The sequence below is a fragment of the Mustela erminea genome, chromosome 7, assembly GCF_009829155.1.
Source record: "Mustela erminea isolate mMusErm1 chromosome 7, mMusErm1.Pri, whole genome shotgun sequence".
Taxonomy (NCBI): Eukaryota; Metazoa; Chordata; class Mammalia; order Carnivora; family Mustelidae; genus Mustela; species Mustela erminea.
The window spans coordinates 42083941-42105063 of NC_045620.1; the positions used below are offsets into that span (position 1 = coordinate 42083941).

Genomic DNA, 21123 nt, shown 5'->3' on the forward strand with positions numbered 1-21123 from the left:
TTTAAACACCACACACAGAAATAAACTCAATATGGATGAAAGACCTAAAAGTGAGAGAGAACACAGGCAGCAATCTCTTTGCCATTAGTTGTAGCAACTTCTTACTAGTTGTTTCTCCTGAGGCAAGGGAAGCAAAAGCAAAAATGAACTATTGGGACTTCTTCAAGATAAAAAGTTTCTGTACAGTAAAGGAAACAATCAATAAAACTAAAAGGCAACCTTCAGAATGGGAGAAGATATTTGCAAATAACATATCTGTTAAAGGGTTAGTATCCAAAATCTATAAAGAACTTATAAAACTCACCACCGCAAAAATGAATAATCCAATTTAAAAATGGGCAGAAGACATGAACAGACATTTTTCCATAGGAGACATACAGATGGCCTACAGACACAAAAAGATATTCAACATAACACATCATCAGGGAAATACAAATCAAAACCACAGTGAGACATCACCTCACACTTATCAGAATGGCTAAAATTAACAACTCAGGAAACAGCAGATGTTGGTGAAGAGATAGAAAAAGGGAAACCCTCTAACACTGCTGGTGGGAATGCAAACCGGTGCAGCCACTCTGGAAAACAGTATGGACTTTCCTCAAAAAGTTAAACATAGAACTACCCTATGACCCTGCAATGGCACTAGTAAGTATTTACCCAAAGAATACAAAAATACTAATTCAAAGGGATAAATGCACTCCAATGTTTATAGCAGCATTATTTACAATAACCAATTACGAAAAAAGCCCAAATGTCCATCAACAGATGGATGGATAAAGAAGGTGTGGTGTGTGTGTGTGTGTGTATGCATATGTATATATGTATGTATATATATATACACATATATATATATATACACATAAAACACACACACACAGTGGAATATTATTCAGCCATAAAAAAGAATGAAATCTTGCCATTTGCAACACCGTGGATGGAGCTAGAGAGTATTATGCTAAATGAAATAAGTTAGTCAGAGAAATTCACATGTGGGATTTAAGAAACAAAACAGATTAACAAAGGGGCAAAGAAAGGAGAGGCAAACCAGAAAACAGACTCGTAGCTATAGGTGGGTTAAATGGTGATGGGCATTAAGGAGGGTTATGATGAGCACTGGGTATGTAAGTGATGAATCACTAAATTCTATACCTGAAACTTACAATACACTATATGTTAATTAACTGGAATTTAAATAAAATCTTGGGAGAAAAAAAAAATTTCAGGGTGACATCTACCCCAAACACCACATTTATTTAAATAAATTAGTATTATAATTCTGCCTATTACAACTACTGGGGACAGATCATCTTTGGTCATCCAAGAAGTGGAAACACAAGCTAATGGAATTCATCAATGTGCTCTTAAAAACATTATGCCACTAATGCATCAGGTTCAGAAACTGAAGCGTTTTACATGACAAAAGGGCACAATTCTTGGAAATGTCTCAGGACCCGTGAATCAAGAAATGACCACACTGGAAAATACATCGAACCCAGTGCTCCCCAGCCCCCTGTCGGCTGTGGACCAGGAAACCCTCCAGAGCTTGACTGCAGAACTCAAAAACAAAGCAGAGAAAAATGGCATTCTCATTTTCAGTGTCCCAGGCAAGGAGAGAAGGCAGTGAGAAGGGATGGATTAGTCTCCAAAAGGTGGTGGATCATCTCCCATCGTGGACCAAAATAAAAGGCTCATCAACTAAAGACCAAAATGGAAAATAATTTAAGCGGATATGGAATTAGTTTCCATGGGGAAAGGACTCTCCATGGGAAAGGCAGGGGTGTTGGAGGCATAGAATTTAAGCTTCGAACTGAATACTGTAGGGTATACAAGTACTCCCCATTTGTAAATGTCTACTTATTTATTTCATCCTTTGTTGCTCTGTGCCCACCCCCCACACTAGGCTGTAAGTTACATGAGGGCAGAGATATCACCAACTGCATTCCCATATTTGGAAAAGTGTCTGGCATAGGTTAGACTCTTACTGACGTGTGTGGAGTGAGTAAATGAAGTTGATATCGTGCCGATGTTAGGGGCTTGGGTGGGTGTTTCACACCCATGAATATAAAGGAAACAAGCCTATGTCAGTCTGAAGCTGGGAGCTGGAAGTGAGCCTTCTGCATAAAGCAAGAAAACTCCAGAGGTTGCCTCACTTGTGACATAAGATCTCGAACCTTCTGACCATCAGTCCAAGGACATATAAGTCCTAGATCCCAGGTGAACCTCATTTACCCACAGGTGGTGACTCAGCTTAAAACGGAGGCAGTCCTGGAGAGCGTAAGACTCCAATTTGCCGGTTCTTGGAAGGTCTGAATTAGAATGGGGTGAGGAACCCTGGGAAGCATAAAGGGAGAACAAAGAGATCCAAGGACCCACCAGCTCTGGCACCATTTGGTGAGGGCTGGTCTAGCGCGGAACATTAACAAAGCACTCCACAGAGGGCCTGTAACCATAATATAGTCATGTCTTGCAGCTTTTTCTCTTGCCTCAACACGTCTGGCTTGATTGAATTAATGAGACAACTTGTGTTTTTCAGAACGCCGAGGCAAGCTATGACTTCAGCGGCAATGACCCCTATCCTTACCCTCGATACACAGATGACTGGTTCAACAGGTAAACTGGGCCTCGTGGGCTGTCTTTGACTTTAGATTTGGGGGTTTTATTTGACACTGCTTTGTTTTTAAAGCTTGAGCATCACCAACAAGATTAATCTCCCTGCTTCACTAAATTATATTGTGATTTTTCTCCTTCGTAGCTACATTCTCTAAATTCTTAGATTTTGTTAATACGGCAGCATTCCTCTAAAACTGACTTTTGATTCTTTTCTTCTCTTGAATTGGGAGTTATTTGCCACTTTATTAAAGATAGCAGAAAGTAAAAATAATGAGAAATCCTTTTTTCAACCTAACCGAATGTAAATTTAAAACACATTCATTTCACTTGATCCGTTGAAGAGAACTATTTTGCCTCTCTGCTCTGTGTCCAAATGTTTTTGAAAAGTGTTTCTGCTGTAACCTCGTAAGAGCTCAAATAGTTCTCTTCAACTAAACAGTAAGCATTATCGGCAAAGGCTTGAAGTATTTTTTTAATTGATGTATGATCGATACATAACATTATGTTAATTTCAGGTATATGACATAGTGATTTGATATTTGCATATATTACAAAATGATCCCTACCTTAAGTCTAGTTGGTACCTGACACCATGCCTAGTAACACAAAATATTTTTTGTAGTGATGAAGACTTTTAAGATCTCGTCTCTTAGTCACTTTCAAATATATAAGGCAGTATTATCAACTCAGAGGGTTGAAGTATTGCTTGGCATCTTGTCAGTTGAACTACTCCATGGTCCGTCCAAAGTTGTGCCTTTTCTTCCGCCTCTCCTGCTTCCAAACATGTAAATATGTAGTATCTTTTCTCTAAGTAAAATTCTTGCCTAGATGGTTGATTGTTTATAAGAAATATCAAGAAATAGAGATGAGTGACTTGCCCCCTCAGAATCAATACAGTTTCAGACATAGTGCTTGCTTATTACTGATGTTCTTGAGTGAAATTCATGAAAACGTATGAACTTCAATTAATGGTTTAACAATATGTGAACATCGCTTTTACTTCCCATGGCAAACTCATGTAGATAAAACAAATGTTGTCATTCTCTGTTCCGTGATTTTTTTTTTTAAGTGAGGAGGGGGTTGGTTGGCAAGGTTGAATGACTTCCTGGTCAAACAACTAGTAAGTATCAGAGCCAATGCTTGAATCCAAGCTTCAGACATGTTTCTAAATCCAAATTGTACCATTCTTTAATAAGCATCAATTTTATTATAAAAGACAGAAAGCATGACAGCAGAGGGTAGCCAGGGATGGGTCCCCAGTGGCCCAGGCAGCTCAGACTCTGTCCTTACAGTTAACAAGTTGACCAGTGTATGTCTGAGGCACAGTAAGTGCACATGAGTTGGGGACTTGGCGATTATAAAAAATACAGAAAAGAATAAAGAAGAAAAAAAACAATTAAATTTGCAACATTTTATTTATTTTTTTAAGATTTTTATTTATTTATTTGACAGAGATCTCAAGCAGGCAGAGAGGCAGGCAGAGACAGAGGGGGAAGCAGACTCCCTGCCGAGCAGAGAGCCTGATGCAGGGCTCAATCCCAGGACCCTGAGATCATGACCTGAGCTGAAGGCAGAGGCTTTAACCCACTGAGCCACCCAGGTGCCCCAAATTTGCAACATTTTAAAAAGATCATCGCTGATGTCCAATAACACAGTTTACTCTAACAACTTCCAAAGCTGCTTTAAAATGATCCTGCAGTGTTTGGAGGTGTGTTTAGGGAATGAGGATGTATCAAAAAGGTCTGAGAACTTCTGACACGAAGCATCTCGTATCTTCCATGACTTACAGCCATAGATCCTGACATACCCTGAGCAAATAAACCATTTCCAGACACAGGGATGTGAAATTTCCAAATTGATGTCACTAAGTCAGAGGTGAGACATAACTGGGGATGGTGGTTTGGAACATTGCACTGAGAAGGACCAAGAAGGAACATCTGACTTCAGCATGGGGGAGTATCAATCATCCACACGATAACTAAGCCAGTAGATATGAAATTAATCTTTGACTGATTGATTCAGGTACAAAAATACAGCCAACACTATGGTTTTCATCCCCACCCCGCTACATCCCATTTTCTGAACCCAAACACAACCTCTCCAAGCAAGTCTTCTTGTGGAATGTGTTGTAAGAATACACTTTAAATACACAAATAAGGAAAAACCAGAGATGGCTTCTATTTGAAATGTTTCCATCGGCAAACTTGCTCTTGAAAGTTCAATTTGAAACTGACTAAAATCCTCTAACAAGGACTGATCAGGGCTTATTGCAATACAATTCTTCACTGCAATGGTGAATATTCCCGAGTATCCAAGTGCCTGAGACACCGTTTCATGAGTCAGGCACGTATGATCCTGGCCTGTTAGGAAGCCACTGATGCAAGACCCAGGACCCACTCTGACCTATAAATGGGGCTTTTCCCAATTATCAAGTCATGCTTGAAGATCCTTGTCCACCACGGTTTGTTATTACAAAAACCAGATGGTACCCACTCAAACCTTGACCTCTCAAAACATAATTACTATTGGCAATGCCTCTGGAAAGAAGGTGGGTCAAAGTTCAAGCCCACAGCACTGGGAGGATCTGTGGTCCAAAACGCTGGGTCTGTCCTGGAGATAATTCCTTCTTGGCACAAGGAAACGTTGAATATAGCATCCTTTCCATGAGTGTAGGGTACGTTTATTTAAAATTCCCTGAATGAAATATTTGCCTGGTATTTTCTTCAGTATAATGTAGGGCTTGAGGCAGGAGGAAGAAAAATGAGTGGGCAAATACAGGAAAAAAACTTTGTCATAGGTTAGTAATTGTTAAAACCTAGGTTGGGGACATGAGATTCCACTCTACTCTTGTAAATCTCGGACTTTTTCCATAATATGAAGTACATTTAAAAAGCATAGGGCGGGGCACCTTGGTGGCTCAGTAGGTTAAGCCTCTGCCTTCAGTTCAGGTCATAGTCTCAGGGTCCAGGGATTGAGGCCCGCACTGGGCTCTCTGCTCGACAGCGAGCCTGCTTCCCCTTCCCGCTCTGCCTCTCGGCCTACTTGTGATCTCTCTCTGTCAAATAAATAAATAAAATCTTTTAAAAATTAATTAATTAGTTAATTAAATTTTTAAAAAACCATAGGGCATAATTTAGTTGGGTATTTATGAAACTATTGGTGTTGGTGTGCAAGCTTCTGAGGAGCTTGCAAATATCCTATGAACAGAGACAGAGACAGATGCCCAAATCACCATAGTGCTAAGCCCACAGCCAGGGCTAAAATAACAAGGAACCTAATGCCTATTGGGCAGTTGCTTTGCTCAAGGTGCTTTTTAAAGTACTTTGCATGTAGCCTTTCAATTAATTCTTATAATAACCCTTGGAAATAGCTATTAACCAGGATTATCTCCATTTCGAAAATGGAGGCACAGAAAGGCTTAGTAACTTGTGCAAGGTCACACTGCCAATAAGTGGTGGAGACAGGATTTGACACCTGTAAGGTGGTCATTGCATGTACTGCCTCATAAGAAAGATGCCTTGGAGAGCACAGAGAAGTGCAGAATTATCTCTGGCTGGAGAAGTTTAGAGAGGCTTCCATGAATAGGTGGCATTTGGTCTAGGGTTTGAATGAAGGTAACTGGTGGAGTTAAGGGGCATATTTAGGTGAAGGAAGAGAGGCAGGAGGTGCAGACATGTTCAGGAGGTAGCCTAGACACGTGAACTGGGAGTTAGAGACTGGGAGAGGGGCAGCATTCCAGGAAGGCTTCATGGAAGAGGTGTGCATGAATGGTTGACGCAGGTTGCTAGGAGAAAGGAGAAATTTTGTGATTGGGTCACAAACTGGGCCCGAGGCATAGATGAGGACCCTTCTCCCATTGCATCCAGGGAGTGTGTTTCCCTGGGGGCTCTGGGAGTCTTGAGTCCAACACCTGCTTTTAGCTGGAGCTGTGCTTACTACCAGGCCAGTATGAGCCTCTGGCCAGCTATGCAGCCACCAAGGCATGCCAGTTTCTTCGGATGTTCTCCTCTGGGCATGGACACCAAGCCAGCACCATCTCTGCTCAGCAGACCGGGGACTCTTAAGAAATGCTAGTTTTAGCTGCTCTGAAACTCCAATAAAGGACTGGTGGATGTTGAGCAGCAATGAGCTTGTTCCTGTTGCTGTTCCAGCTGCACTGGTAGCCTCAAAGGCAGCTTAGAAGTTAGAAGCAATGGCTGGGCAGGAAAATGCAGTATCTCTCCATCATGGGCTTTGCATTGCAATGGGAAATAGAAAACAAAATGCCCTACAAGGGCCACTCTCCAGCAAGCAAGCACTGTTCTCCTGGTTGGGAAACCGAATTTAATAGCAGAGTGTCTCTCCTGGGCTCTCCTCACACTTTAAACTAGCTTATCATCCCCTCTGCAATTCTTTGGTAACTCGTTTTCCTCTGAGTGCACATTGCTTCAAGAACATATTCAAAACTCCCAGCCAAGGACTGTTTAGGAAAGCAAACTTCATGCATATGCAGAACTGCTTTTAGGGGATATGTATATTAGAATTTCTTGCCCTGTGCTTAATTTGATTTTATAGGATTATTCCTTTTTAAGCAGAGCAAGTGTATTTATTCTACTGTGAACCATTTAATAATTACCTGCAGTATCCAAGCTCCAGGGAGATAGCTGAAACACAGTTGAGAAATTTGTAAAGGGAGTATAATTTCTTTCTAGCTTGTAATCAGAGAAATACAGACCGCCAAGCAAAATAATAATATAGTCATAGTAGGGGTAACCCAGTTTGCAAAAAGGTAGAAAACAATCCATGTTTAATGAACATCAATAATATGCAAAACAGATATAACTTATTTCTTGTGTGGTATCAGCATCTAGCTTTACTTGTTTTTCCTTGCTGACACTCAACGCATATTGATTGGCTGGTTGATGGATGGGTGGCAGACCTTCTTGACCATGCCTACGCGTTGAGGGCCCTTGACACCTGTCCGTTTTAGAATGGCTTGCTTCTTCCAAGGTTTGCAGCCCACACTTTGTCAATAATCTCCCAGCCTTGCTTGCTTTTAGGTCAATGTTTGGTGATGCATCACAGATCTGTATTCCATTACTGTGCTGCTGTCCATAAAACTCCCTCTTGCATAGCATTTCTTTGACAGGCATTCACCACTGAAATGTCATCCCTGCCATCGGCAGAATTTATGGGGCATCACAACGGTGCTGCACGCTCTCTCGTGAGCCCTAACAAGTAAGAGATTCTGGATGAGAGGCAATTCCTGGCCACAAAGAGTTTACTATAAATTCAGAAAGGGAGAAGACATTTATTACTCAGGCAACCAAACTGGGGGTGAATGGAGGAAGAAGGGTAAACAGATGCTGAGGGACACGGATCTCTACGTGAGCTCAATTGATTGACAGCATTAGTTAAACCTTCAAATAAGCAAGATTCTCAGTGGTTAACTTTTTTTCTTATTAGAAGTCATATTTCATTTTGAAGAGCGCTGTGCAACAGGCCAAAAAAGAACCTGTGAGGAAAACAGCCATTTCTGGTTGGATATTTACACATTGATGGAAACTGATGCTTTACCCGGGAGACACTTAATGGTGGAGAAATAGACAAACACCTTTCCCTCCTGTCTTTATGAATTAATTCTGAAATCAGCTCCTGGCTAATCAAATTCAAACTGTTTTCAAAGACCTAATCTAACTCCTTCTCTCATGTGAGCTTTGAGACAACCTCATAAGCCGATGTGAGCGCAAATGCTGCCCCTTGCCGTTAACTATCTCTACCCAAACCGGAGCATAGTGAAATCCTACATAGTTTAATTTTGTGAGCTGCTAGGAGCCATTGGTGAAATACCATACAGTTGCTTTTTAAAAAAATTTCTGGTTCCCTACCTGTATTAGACAGATCTTCATTATTTAGATTTTTCCCCTCAGTTCAAACAAATAGACATAACACAGAGGAGGGGTTTTGGAGAGAATTACATAGACTGTAAAAGAAATCTCTGTATGTTGGTGTAGTCATTTCTACCTTGAAAACTAATATTATGCATGCCATATGGGGGACTTTTATGGCCCTCAAGTAGCAATAATTCTTTCCTTAAGGGAGAAAAATACAACAGATTATGATGGACAAATGTAGTGTTTTAACTGGTTGGAATAGATAAAGTGATCCCTAAATACTTTTCCCCATCTGTAAAATGGGCCTGAACTCCACCTAGACAGTTTCTATGCAGGACTATATACACGCATATATGGTACTTGGTTCAGAGGATGACACATGGTAGGCATTCCCTAAATGACAACAAATATAATTGTGAAATTCAGCAAAGGGATGTCTAGAGGAGCTAAGACAGAGGTTCTCCAACTAGCTAGAAAATGGAGGGTTTATGCCAAAGGAGTCAATGGATGACCCAGCTATGGACGACCTCACCCACCTTTCTCAGCCATTCACTCTCTCATCTGAGCCTTTGACAAAAACTAGAAAACAGTAGCTCAAAGTTAAACTTTCTGGCCAGAGTCTGGTGCCTGTGTTTCTGCACTTCTGATTGAAAGAAGAGTTATATCCAAAGATGGCTTAATGCATTAAACAAGGTTGATTTGTGGGGAAGATTGAAGGGCTTAGCATCTAAGGTGAGAAAGATGGAAAACCTCTTCACTTCTCCAGAAAGTACTGAGTGCTTGCCAGGTGACTTGGGGTTTTCCCCAGAAGCAGTTGTACATGCTGTCCTATCCAGCCGTTTGGGCTTACCCTTGGAGAGAGCATTCAATATAAGCCAGGAAACATGAATGACTGAGCCCTGCACTTCAGCTCCAATATATCGAACATGAAAGTATCTTTCTCCAAAGACATGGCTGAAAAGACTGTACCTAGCTGTTCTACAGTTCTGGTTGTGTAGGGATCTGTAGGCCTAGGGAAACTGGAGGCTAGAGCCTCATGTCCATGAACCTGGCCAAGTTGCCCACTGGCTTGCTTATCTCCAATATCTCTGTGAATCAAGGGCCCTAAAACCTCATTATAAGCTTTGGCTGTGGGATATAGAACTAAGGAATCCATTAAAACAACTGTGGAACCAACAACTAGGAAAGGAGCCCAAAGGAAGAGAGAGAAAGAAAAGGAAACAAAACAAAAACCCTCCAACTTAATAACCTACAAACTAACATTCCACAATATCTGGGGGAAAAAAACCCACATCAAACACAATTTAAAAGTCAAGATATGAGTTTATATCAAGTGCAATTAATTTTATGGAGAGTTTTTTATTAGTTTCAGAGATAGAATTTAGTGATTCATGGCTTGCATATAACATCCAGTGCTCATTACATCAAATGTCCTCCTTAATGCCCATCACTGAATTATCCCTCCCCACCTCACCTCCCCTCCAGCAAACATGTTTGTTTCCTAAAGTTGTGGTTTGAGAGTCTTGAAGAAGACATTAAAGTAAGTTATATTTAGTTTGCTTAGAGGAATAAGTGCATGGATAGCATCCATTTTAAAAGAAAAATAAATGATGGAGAAACAAGCAAAAATAAACATGAATATGAGAAGGAAACAATTGCAATTGGGAAATGTAGCCTCTGGAATGAAATCCCAATGAATGTGATAAAATCTAGCCTGGGTGCAGTTGAAGAGATAATTATTGAACTGAAGATAACATTGTTTATTAAAAACCTACAGCAAACATTTTTCTTTTTTGTGGGGAGGGAGAAGTATAGTTGACATACAGTGCTGCATTAATTTCAGGTGCACAACATAGTGATTTGACAACTCTATACATTAAGCTGTGCTCACCACGATAAGTATAGTCATCATCCATTACAATGAAACACCATTACAATATTATTGACTATATTCTCTATGCTGTACCCTTCTCTCCCATGATTCATCCATTCTATAACTATAAGTTTGAACCTCTTAATGCCCTTCACCTATTTTTCCCACCCTCTCCCCTCTGGCAACCTCCAGTTTACAAACATTATTCCTAATCTTGAAACTTTGATGGCATTCTCTTTAATTCTGGGTGAAAAAAGAATGCTTCTTATCATCTCTTTTATTTGATACCATGCCATATCTCATATCCAATAAAATAATTACAAACCTAAGAAAAGATACATGAGAACATTAAGGAGAAAATTAAAAAATTTAGAAAGCATTCAAGAGGTCCTGAATGAATGGAGCTGCCTACTAAGTTCATGGATGGAAAGAAGGAAAAATATAAAGATATCAAATCAATCTGTTAATTCAATGCAATTTCAGCTAAAGTCTCAAGATTGTTTTTCTATGAAACTAGCCCAAATGATCCCAGAATTGATATGGAATAGCAAAGGGCCAAGAATACAGTAAGACAAAGGAGGAGGAGAATGATTATAAAGAAGAAATAAAAGAGAAAGGAAAGATGAACCACAACAGCAAGATGGGAAAATTCTGCCTGGCAGATGACAAAGCATTATAAAACTGTAATAATCATGAGAGAGAAGGGTTAGCCTGGGGAGAGGTAAAAACAATCAAAGAAACAGAAGAGAAAACCCAAAAGCAGACTGCCATATAAAAGAATCTTTTTTTTTTTAAGATTTTATTTATTTATTTGACAGAGAGAGACACAGCGAGAGAGGGAACACAAGCAGGGGGAGTGAGAGAGGGAGAAATAGGCTTACCACTGAGCAGGGAGCCAGATGCGGGGCTCCATCTCAGGACCCTGGGATCATGATCTGAGCCAAAGGCAGACGCTTAACAACTGAGCCACCCAGGCACCCCGGTACAAAAGAATCTTTAAAAATGACCAAGATGGAAATAAAAAACAATGAAAAAAGGATGGCAAAATGATATTCAATAAATGCTGCTAGTTATTCATACGGGGGGAATAGGTGTTCACCCCACACACTGAGCATAAATGAATTCTAGGAGAATTTCTTTTTAAAGATTTTATTTATTTGTTTGACAGATGGAGATCACAAGTAGGCAGAGAAGCAGGCAGAGAGAGAGGAGGAAGTAGGCTCCCTGCTGAGCAGAGAGCCCGATGTGGGGCTCCATCCCAGGACCCTGAGATCATGACCCGAGCCAAAGGCAGAGGCTTTAACCCACTGAGCCACCCAGGCTCTAGGGTGGCTCTAGGAGAATTTTTAATTAAAATGTAAGAAAACATCTTTATGATTCTGGGCTAGGGATGGATTTCTTAAACAAGACACTAAACCACAAGGAAAAGGATAAGATTAAGAAAACAAAGTAAAAATTATACACTTCAGTTCACAAATCACAATAAACAAAATTAAAAGACAAGCCACAGACTAGATAGGTACAAGTTCTATGAGCCAAAATGGTTAGTAGCCAACATATATAAAGAAGAGCTACAAATCAATGAAAAAAATAGGAAAAAAAGGGCCCAACGTTATGCAAAGATGATTAACAGGACACCTGAGCTAATTTACATATGAAAATATGCTCAACATTCCTAGCAATGAGGAAATTGCAAAATAAAAAATAAGATACTATTTCACAGCATTTGGATATGCACAAATGGTCAAGTTTGATGATACTAGGTGTTGGCTCTCCCTCTCTGCAGGAGGTAATATATATCCAAAAAACGTGTTTTTACCGTTACATAAATAACCCAAAGGAACTGCCACACATGTGCACAAGGTAATAATGTACAAGAAGGTTTCTTCTCAAATTATTTGTAATGGCAAGCCAATTGCAAACAACCTAAATGCCTAAGACTAGGAGTATGAATAAGTAAATCTCAACCTATTTATAAATGGACTACTACACAGCATCACTACACAGCAGTAAAAATAGATGCACCGGGGGTGCCTGGGTGGCTAGGCTGTTAAGCAGCTGCCTTCTGCTTAGGTCATGATCCCAGAGTCCTGGGATTGAGCACTGCATTGGACTCTCTGCTCTAGAAACCTGCCTCTCTCTCTCTCTCTCCCTCTGCTTGTGTTCCTTCTCTTGCTGTGTCTCAGTCAAATAAATAAAATCTTTTTTAAAAAATAAAAATAAATAAATGCACCAGAATTTATGAATAAACCTCAGAAATTCAAGTGAAAATGCAAATTTTAGAGATTATATAATACATAATATGTATAGTATATATACACATTATATATATATGTACATATATATGTGATATATATGTGTATGTATATATACATATTATGTATATATGTGTAATGTGTATATTATATATTATATATTATATATTCATATATATATGAAACATTTATATAGAGTTTGAAAACAAGCAAGTAGTGGCTTATATGCTTATGTATAGCTGATTATAAACTAATTGCATGAAAACATGCACATGCATTCCAAGAATCAACTTAGTATAGTAGTCACTTCTGAGGAAGTGAAGAGAAGTATGGCTTTGGGGAGGGTTTTGATTGTATCAGTAAAGATTTATTTCCTTAAAAAAAATGTATGTCAATATAAAATACATGGAATGTATCCTTGTAATTACAGACTCCTTTGGTCATGTGAATATCCAGGATATCTTGACTAGTAATGCACAGAAATATGCACTTTGCTTTGCTCAGGAAGGTGGGGATCAGGCCAGAGGCCATAACTGTACTACGTATTTGTTCTGCCATTTTGTTTTCTTGTGTGACCAGAGTTTCCATGACAAATAGGGTACATGTTCTTCATTCTTCCTGTCTTTCTGTTCCTTCAAGGGTTAACTTTCCTCAAGACATACACTTTAAAATTTAAAACTATATAGTCTATTATAGAATGAAGATAGGTATAAGTTCGAAAGAGATTTAATTTACCCTCATGGGTAAATTGAACATAACTTAAGAGAATGACATTAAAAGTGCTCATTGTATCGCCAAATCTTGCTGAATAACACCCATTCCCTAAATGTCTCTTGAATCAATTTCCTATTTTCCCTGCACACCGCTGCTGCCTTAGTTTTCACTCTTTCCATCACAGCAATGGTTTTGTCTTCCTGCTCTCCCTGAAAACCAACTACCATTTTGTTAATTATATTATGTGTGATAATGACATTGTAGTTATTTAGTATTCTATCATTTCTTTAAAGATGTATTAAGCAGTTTGAACAAAAAAAAATATCTATTTTTCTTTAAATTGATTCACAAAAAATGTTTAATCAAATATGGCATAATATTAACTGTACATGTATGCACAAGAGTAAAGAATAAAAATAACCAAATATCTATCAATAGATGACCAATTGAATAAAAGATAGTATACCCACAAAAAGTCTAAAGTAGGGAAAACATTTGGCTTTGATAAAGTTGGGTGGTATGAGATTGGTTTTGTTATGCACTGAATTTGTTGGTATTTTAAAAATAATAATAGTAAACTGAGCCAAAATAGAAGCACCAATATGTCAGTCAGAGCCAGTGCTGTTAACAGAACCACTTCAACCCACCAGCCTCAGAGTGTGTATTAAATTTGCCAATGCCCAGGTGCCCTCCCACATACCACACAAACCTGAGAGGATGGTAGGGAATAAGAGATCAGACAAGACAGACTTTTTCTCCTATTCTTCCAAGGATGGCCTTCTTCTGATCCTTGTCACCCAACATCCTTGTGGTCACCCAAACATCTCCTTAGTATTTATAACACCCTTCAATTTCATTTATTTCACTTACTTACCATTTGAATTTCTCCTTCCAGAAAAGATATCAAGCAGGAGCTACTAATATGGTAGAACCATTCAATAAGAATAAAATTAAAGTTCACTAGTTCAGGTTATTCCAGCAGCTGTGATAAATGCATCCCCAAATCTTAGCAGCTTAACACAATAAAAGTTATTTATCATTCACCTACCAGTTCCTCCACGTATTCTTAGTGGAACAGCTCCCCTTCATGTGGCAATTCAAGGACATGAGCTTCTTCCATCTGTGACACTCATTTCCAGAGTTACCATGCTTGTCCACATTAGATTGCAGGAATGAGAAGAGCACAGATAAGTACTCATGGGCAGTTTTTATGCCCGGAGGCAATAGGCCTCCCATGTGCCCACATCACATTAGCATAATGCAGTCACATGACTGCATGGCAGCGCAAGAGAGGTTGGGAAATGAACCCTAACTGGATCCCAGAAAGAAAAGAAAATGAGCATCTTCTGCCATCCCAGAAATCATGTTGCAAAGTAACAGACAATGCTGTACCAGAAAACTTGAGTCGAAGGTATTAACAAATGAATTAGCTAAAGAACTAGTGAAAACCGGTTCAGTTACTCAGTTACTTTTTGTATTAGTCAGGATCCTCCAGAGAAACAGGACCATTAGGGTATGGATATAGAGAGAAAGAGATAATTATAAAGAATTGGCTCACACAATGATGGAGGCTGGCAAGTCCAATGCAGGATGGGCTGGCAAGCTGGGGACACCCAGGAGAGCCAGCATTCCAGTTCAAGTCCAAAGGCAGTCTGCTGGAGAATTCTCTCTTGCTCAGGAATGTCACTCTTTTTGTTCTATTTAGGCCTTCAACCGATTGGGTGAGGCCCACCCACAGTATAGGGGACAATCTGCTTTACCCAAGTCCATTAATTTTCTTACCCAAATCTCCCACACAGAAACTCCCAGAATAATGTTTGACCAAATATCTGAGTGCCCCTTGGCCCCACCAAGTTAACACATAAAATTAATCATCATATTTTTTTATCTGCACTTTTCTGTTAGGAATAGATAGTAGTCAAGGATCATCAGTAAGAGCAAGGGTTTGGAAGCAGCAGACCTGAGTTTGAATTCTGAATCTGCCTCCTAAGTGAAAAAATGGCTCCTTATCCTGATGCCTCAGATTCCTCTTCATTAAAATGGGGACAATAGGAACATCTTGGTGGCTCAGTCAGTTAAGCATCTGCCTTTGACTCAGGTCATGATCTCAAGTCCTGGGATTGAGCCCTGCACTGGGCATCTTGCTCAGCAGGGAACCTGTTTCTTCTTCTGCCTGCCATTCCCCATATGTGTGTGCTCACACTCACTCCTTATATATTTGTATATATAAGTATATAAAATATATAAAATTTGTATATATAAATATATAAAATCTTCAAAAATAAATAAGTAAGTAAAATGGGGATAATAACAACTTATTGTGAGGAGTGAATATACTAATGCATGCACTCTCTCAGCACAGTGCCCAGCCCGTGTGTATCAATAAATGAGAGTCATTGTATTCAGACTACTCAGTATATCCTACAGTCTGACTTGAATAACGTACATAAAGAAGTTCATGCTTTTGGCTAGAAACGACCAGAGGGATGACCAAATCACTCTAGTGAAAGGCCAGCAATGTTGAAAGAAGGGATGTGCCTGGGCTGTCTCTCTGGAGATTCCCAGGGTCTGGGCAGTGTCTCAGGTGTTCACTTGGACACCTCCATGGCCACTACAGCTGTTTGAGGAAGTCCCAATGCAATCATCATGGCAACCCAGGTTTGAACCGCAATCCCCCATGGTTAACCATGGGTTGTCCCTCTAGCCTAGCTTGTCCACGGTCTGTATGAATTATCCCTTGCCAAGGAATGTCACATAAATCATCCCAAGACTCAGGAGCTCAAAACAATAAACACTGACTATTGCTCACGCAACTATAGGTCAACTGGGCAGTTATGTTGTTCTGGACTGAGGTCAGCTTTGTGACGGGGCTTACAAATGCATCCCTGGTCAGCTGGCAGGCTGGCTGGGGGATGACCAGCTTAGGATGGCGTCTCTCACATGTCTGGAGGAAAGAGGGCTGCCAGCCAGTGGACCAGGGGTAATGGTCTGCATGGCTTTCATCATTCAATAGGCTCATCTAGCTTGTCCACATGACTCCTGGGCAGGGTCTCTAGAGAAAGAGAAGAAGCTACAAATCCTCTGCAGGGGTAAGTTCCTCATTTCCACCCCCTTCTTTTGGCCATAACAAGTCAGAAGCACAGCCAGATTCAAGGAAGGGAGAAATAGGCTTCACTTCTTCACGGAAGGAGCAAGAAAATCACATTGCCAAAGACATGGCCCCAGGAGAATGGGGAGTTGGGGGTCTCTTTGGCAATGCAACACATCTGTGACTCCTGCCACCTGCCTCCCTCCCACTGACCCTAGTTAGAAGGTGGCTGATTGAGCAGTGAATCTTTGTTCCTCTCCCCTTAGAGCTCCACATCGGACAGACTTCTTGTTTATTCTAGAGGCAGGAGGGAGTTACTGAACATTCTTAAGAAAGTCATGAGGCCAAATGAAAATGGAATGGCAAAAAGATTTTCCTGACATGCAGGGGAGCAAGCACATGTGTCTGAGACAGTCAGAAAGGCAGAAGAGAGGGAAAGGCATTCAAGGCAGTGGAACAGAGCCTATGAAGGCCCCCAGGGGTGTGGAAAGACATGGGATCATGAACAAAGATAGGGAACCTCCACTCGTTGTTTATAATTAGTTAGTGTTGCCTAATTTAGCAATAAAATGTTGCTTCCCACATGTTCCTCTGAGGAGTCCGCAACATTTGCCTCATACTTCAAGGTCACAATTAAGAATATGGGAGCATTCAATGCCTTTAACCTGCCCATGCCAGTTCACACGCATTCATCCTCTTACCTTGGTGAGCAGTTTGATGGCAGAGCTGGAAGGGAATTAGGGCAGCTCAGTAACTGAGCGTTGGTCTCCAACCTGGCCCAGCTGCCTCGTTGCTGTGCTCCTTAGGGCTGGCTCCTCTGAAACTCAACTCTGACATCTGTAAAATGGGGCAGTACCTTCTCATAACCTTCCTGAGAGGATGAAAGGCAGTGAGGCAAGAAAGGCACTGAGCATGCTCCCTGACAGGGAACAGCAGCCCAGGAAGTGGCAGGTGGGTATTTCCCTATGTCCTTCTTCCCCTAGAACAGGGTTCTACTCAGTGTGGTCCCCATCAGTGTATCCGTGTGCTTCGTGAATGCTGGCCAAGGTCCTGACTCTCCAGGCCAGCCCTACTTGGACCTTGCAGGTTTGAGAGAAGAGATCTTGACAGGGCTGATAATTAAATAATAAGGAAATGAATGCTTGGCCAAATTAGACATGGCAATGACTCTTTAAGCTCTTATTTAAATATTTATTTGTGCAGCATCAATCATACAGCAAGAAAGCAAGCCAAATTTAATCAGTATCCATTACAGTTCCATTTTAAAATATGCATGTACCTACACATAAAGGAACTTGTACTTTATATGTGGTGTGTACATTATGTAAGTATATATTTAAACATATAATATATGGATTATATAAAATTCATAAGTATTAATAAAAATATTTAAGTATATAAAAATGTATAAAATGTAAACATGTACATTTAAAGTATATCTATGAATCAACATAAAGAGTGTACATATTTCAGTATATATACATATCCAAACATACATGTGTGTACACATACATGTACACATACACACATGTGAGTGTGTGTGTGCTTCCATGCTGGTTTTCGCAGCTTTCTTTAGCATTTCGTACAGCATTTGGAGTATGATAGCCACGAAAGCCACGTCATAGTAGCCTCTCCCATCAAGTTAAACCATAACTGGGCCCCTTCTCAAAAACCTCAAAAAATCTCCTATGTAGTCCATAGAAAACTTAGAGACCAGTACATAGTAGTTTGCACAGCACAGTGGTTTTCAACAGATTTTTTTTTTTTAACCACAAGGGCCGTCCTCTGCAGGATCTACGAGGTTTACTTAGACCCAATATACAGATTGCATTCTTGCTCCAAAGGGAATTTGAAGCCCATAAGATATGTAGCCCTTTGTGGAAGCAGCATCTACTTTAGCTCATGTCAAGGGAAAGAAAATAAGAATATATATATTTTTTTTCTCCCCTTCCCCATCCTTGGGTACGATGTTTTTAAGAGCTGCTCTGTTAGCTTTGCTTGCCCCAAGAGGATATTGCAAAGAATATACCAGATCACGCAGAACTCTGAATTCCTAGGGCCACCAAGCCAGTAAGCTCCCTTTAGCCACGTTTTCCTTATGTACGGCATGGCTGGAACAGTGAGTGGAGAAGCCAGCCCTCACCACTCTGTCCCTTCAGCAGGTTGCACAGATGCTATTCCAGCAGCCTGGATCACGTGACCCATTTACTTCTTTAGCTGCTTCCTTGACCATCAGAACAGACTGGTAAATCTCAGATACCTGTACCAGTGGAAACTCCCACATTTTGAATGCTGGTTCAGGTTAAGACACAGAATCCTGATGGACTCAGAGTTTATGTTTGTTTTGGTTCTCTATTGGGACTTTACAAGCTACCCCAAAACATAGCGGCCTCAGAAAGAACGAACATGTATGTTCATAGACCCGTAAGCTGGGCAGGGACAGCCTGTCTCTCTCCACCTGTCGCTGATTGGGGTGATCTAGCTAGGTCTGGAGGAGGATGGTGTCACCCCTCACATGTCTGGAGCCTTATCAGATGTACTGGAACAGCAGAAATTGCTGGATTTCAATCTCCCCACATGCCCTTGTCCACTCATAGACTAGCCCAAACTCCCCTACATGTCCAGCAGAGGCAAGCAGAAGCTGCCTGCCCTCTTATGAAGAGATACAATAGTCCTTCCACTGCATTCTAGGGGTCAAAGCAAGCCCTCAATTCAAGGGAAGGGAAATGCACACAGTAGAACTAGAACTATTTAGAACCCTTTGGTAGAAAGCAAGAGAGAGCAAAGAAAAGGGAGAAAATGGATGGTGTCTGTTGCAGCTAACATTCTAGAACATAAGCCACGGAAAATCCTTGCTCAGAATCCTAAGGCTAGGCAAACCTTGGAAAGATTCTTGAATGGGGGTTCTTAATCTGGTCAGCCTCAAAGGTTCTGTGAACCCCTTGAAATTGCATGCAGAACGTTGGCTTTCTTATTCCTGGAGGAAGGCGGGAAACTACAATATTCTATATGCCCTCAAAGAAGGCTATATTCCAAAAGAGTTAAGTCACCGTGATTGCATAACTGACAGGCAGCGTTACACACCTGTGTAGAGAACCAGCCTTGAAAATTACTAGTAGCCCATGATGTAGGAAAGACATTAGTGTTTGAAGCCGACGGCCAAGAAAGAATTCTTGAGACGTCTTTGATACAAAAAGGTGGTTTTTTTAAAGCATGGGGACAGGACAAGGAGGAGAAAGAGCTGCACAGGGGGTCATGAGGAATGGCCCTTTATATACTTTCAAGTTGGGAGGGGGTTGGGGATAGTGTGAGCCTCCCAGGATGCTGAGGGGGCTAGCTCTTGTTAAGACAAGGTCATTTATTACTGTTTAGAAAAAACTCAGTCATGAGACCCTTCAGATGTATTTTGGTGGGTCGTATGCTTGGAGGATGATTGTCGACCTATGTCTTGGATGGTGAGGGGTAAAGATAAAGGAAGTTTCCAAAGGAATTTTTAGATGTTAAGGTCGACTTACAGGAGCCTGAGGGTTGGGCTGGGATTGCCTTTTATCTTTAGTAAAGTATTAAGATCTAGGCGGTGTAGTCTCTAAAGGAAGGTCGCTCTTCCTGTTTCCAGGATTTGTCCATGGGCTGTAGGGAGTAGGGACATTTGACAATTTTCCTTCTGCCTTTGTTTCCCACGTCCGCCCATACTTGTAGTGCTTCAAACAAAACAGAAGTGTTCTGACCAGCACAAAACTGTCAGAGTCCTTGGTTTTCACTGGAAACCTGTAAGTGTATTTTCTGCTGGAAGATACTTCAAATTTTAAAGTAAAGACCAAATCTCAAGGTTGGAAATGCTCAGAGAAGCCTCTTTATGGTAGAGACAAGGCAAGGTGAAGATTAGGGGGCGGGGGAAGAGGGGAAAGAAAGGAGCTACACCGATAGAAAAGCGGGTGGGCCAGGTGCTTGATACCATTTTGGAATGTTAATGCGGTCCAGAGCCAATGGTCAGGAAGGAATTCTTGAGACATCTTGGGTGCAAAACTGTGATTTTATTAAAGCACTGGGACAGGACCTGCCCGCAGAAAGAGGTGCACTACAAGCCCCGTGAGGAGTGACTGACTAAACTTGGGATTTGGGGGGAGGTAAAGGAGAAGGGAGGTCTTCAAAAGGACTTTCCTATGCAAAAGAGGACCTTTAGGACACTTAGGATTCGCCATTGTCAAGCTAAGGAGGTTTTTTTTTGCTTCTAGCAAAGCCTTAACCTTAAGACAGTAGAGAGTTTCCTGGAGGAATGTTCTATTTTGCTTGCCTCAAGTACTTGTCAGCGGGCTGCAGGTCATTAAGAAATTTAATTTGACTTTCCCTTCTGCCTTTGTTTCCAACAAAAGCAGGGGAGGGGAGGGTGACGTTAGAGCTCTAGGAAATTGCATCTATGGGTCTCTGGAAGTTAGGCTATTGGCAAGAATGCTTTTTCCCTTGGGGCGCCTGGGTGGCTCAGTCGTTAAGAGTCTGACTTCAGCTCAGGTCATGATCTCAAGATCCTGGAATTGAGCTCAGCTCATTGAGCCCCGCATTGGGCTCCCTGCTCAGCGGGAAGCCTGCTTCTCCCTCTACCACTCCCTCTGTCTGTGTTCTCTCTCTCGCAGTCTCTCTCTGTGTCAAATAAATAAATAAAAATCTTTTTAAAAAAGAAAAAAAAAGAATGCTCTTTCCCTGTAAATC

The 21123-nt window shown here is 40.9% G+C and overlaps 1 protein-coding gene across 1 annotated transcript in view; it reads left to right on the forward strand.

Annotated features, from left to right (window-relative positions):
• Positions 1-21123, forward strand: part of PCSK2 (proprotein convertase subtilisin/kexin type 2) — a 273679-nt gene that overhangs the window by 194769 nt on the left and 57787 nt on the right. Inside the window, exon 6 of the mRNA XM_032351458.1 lies at positions 2537-2613. Coding sequence (XP_032207349.1) covers positions 2537-2613 — 77 coding nt within the window. The remainder of the gene's footprint in view (positions 1-2536; positions 2614-21123) is intronic.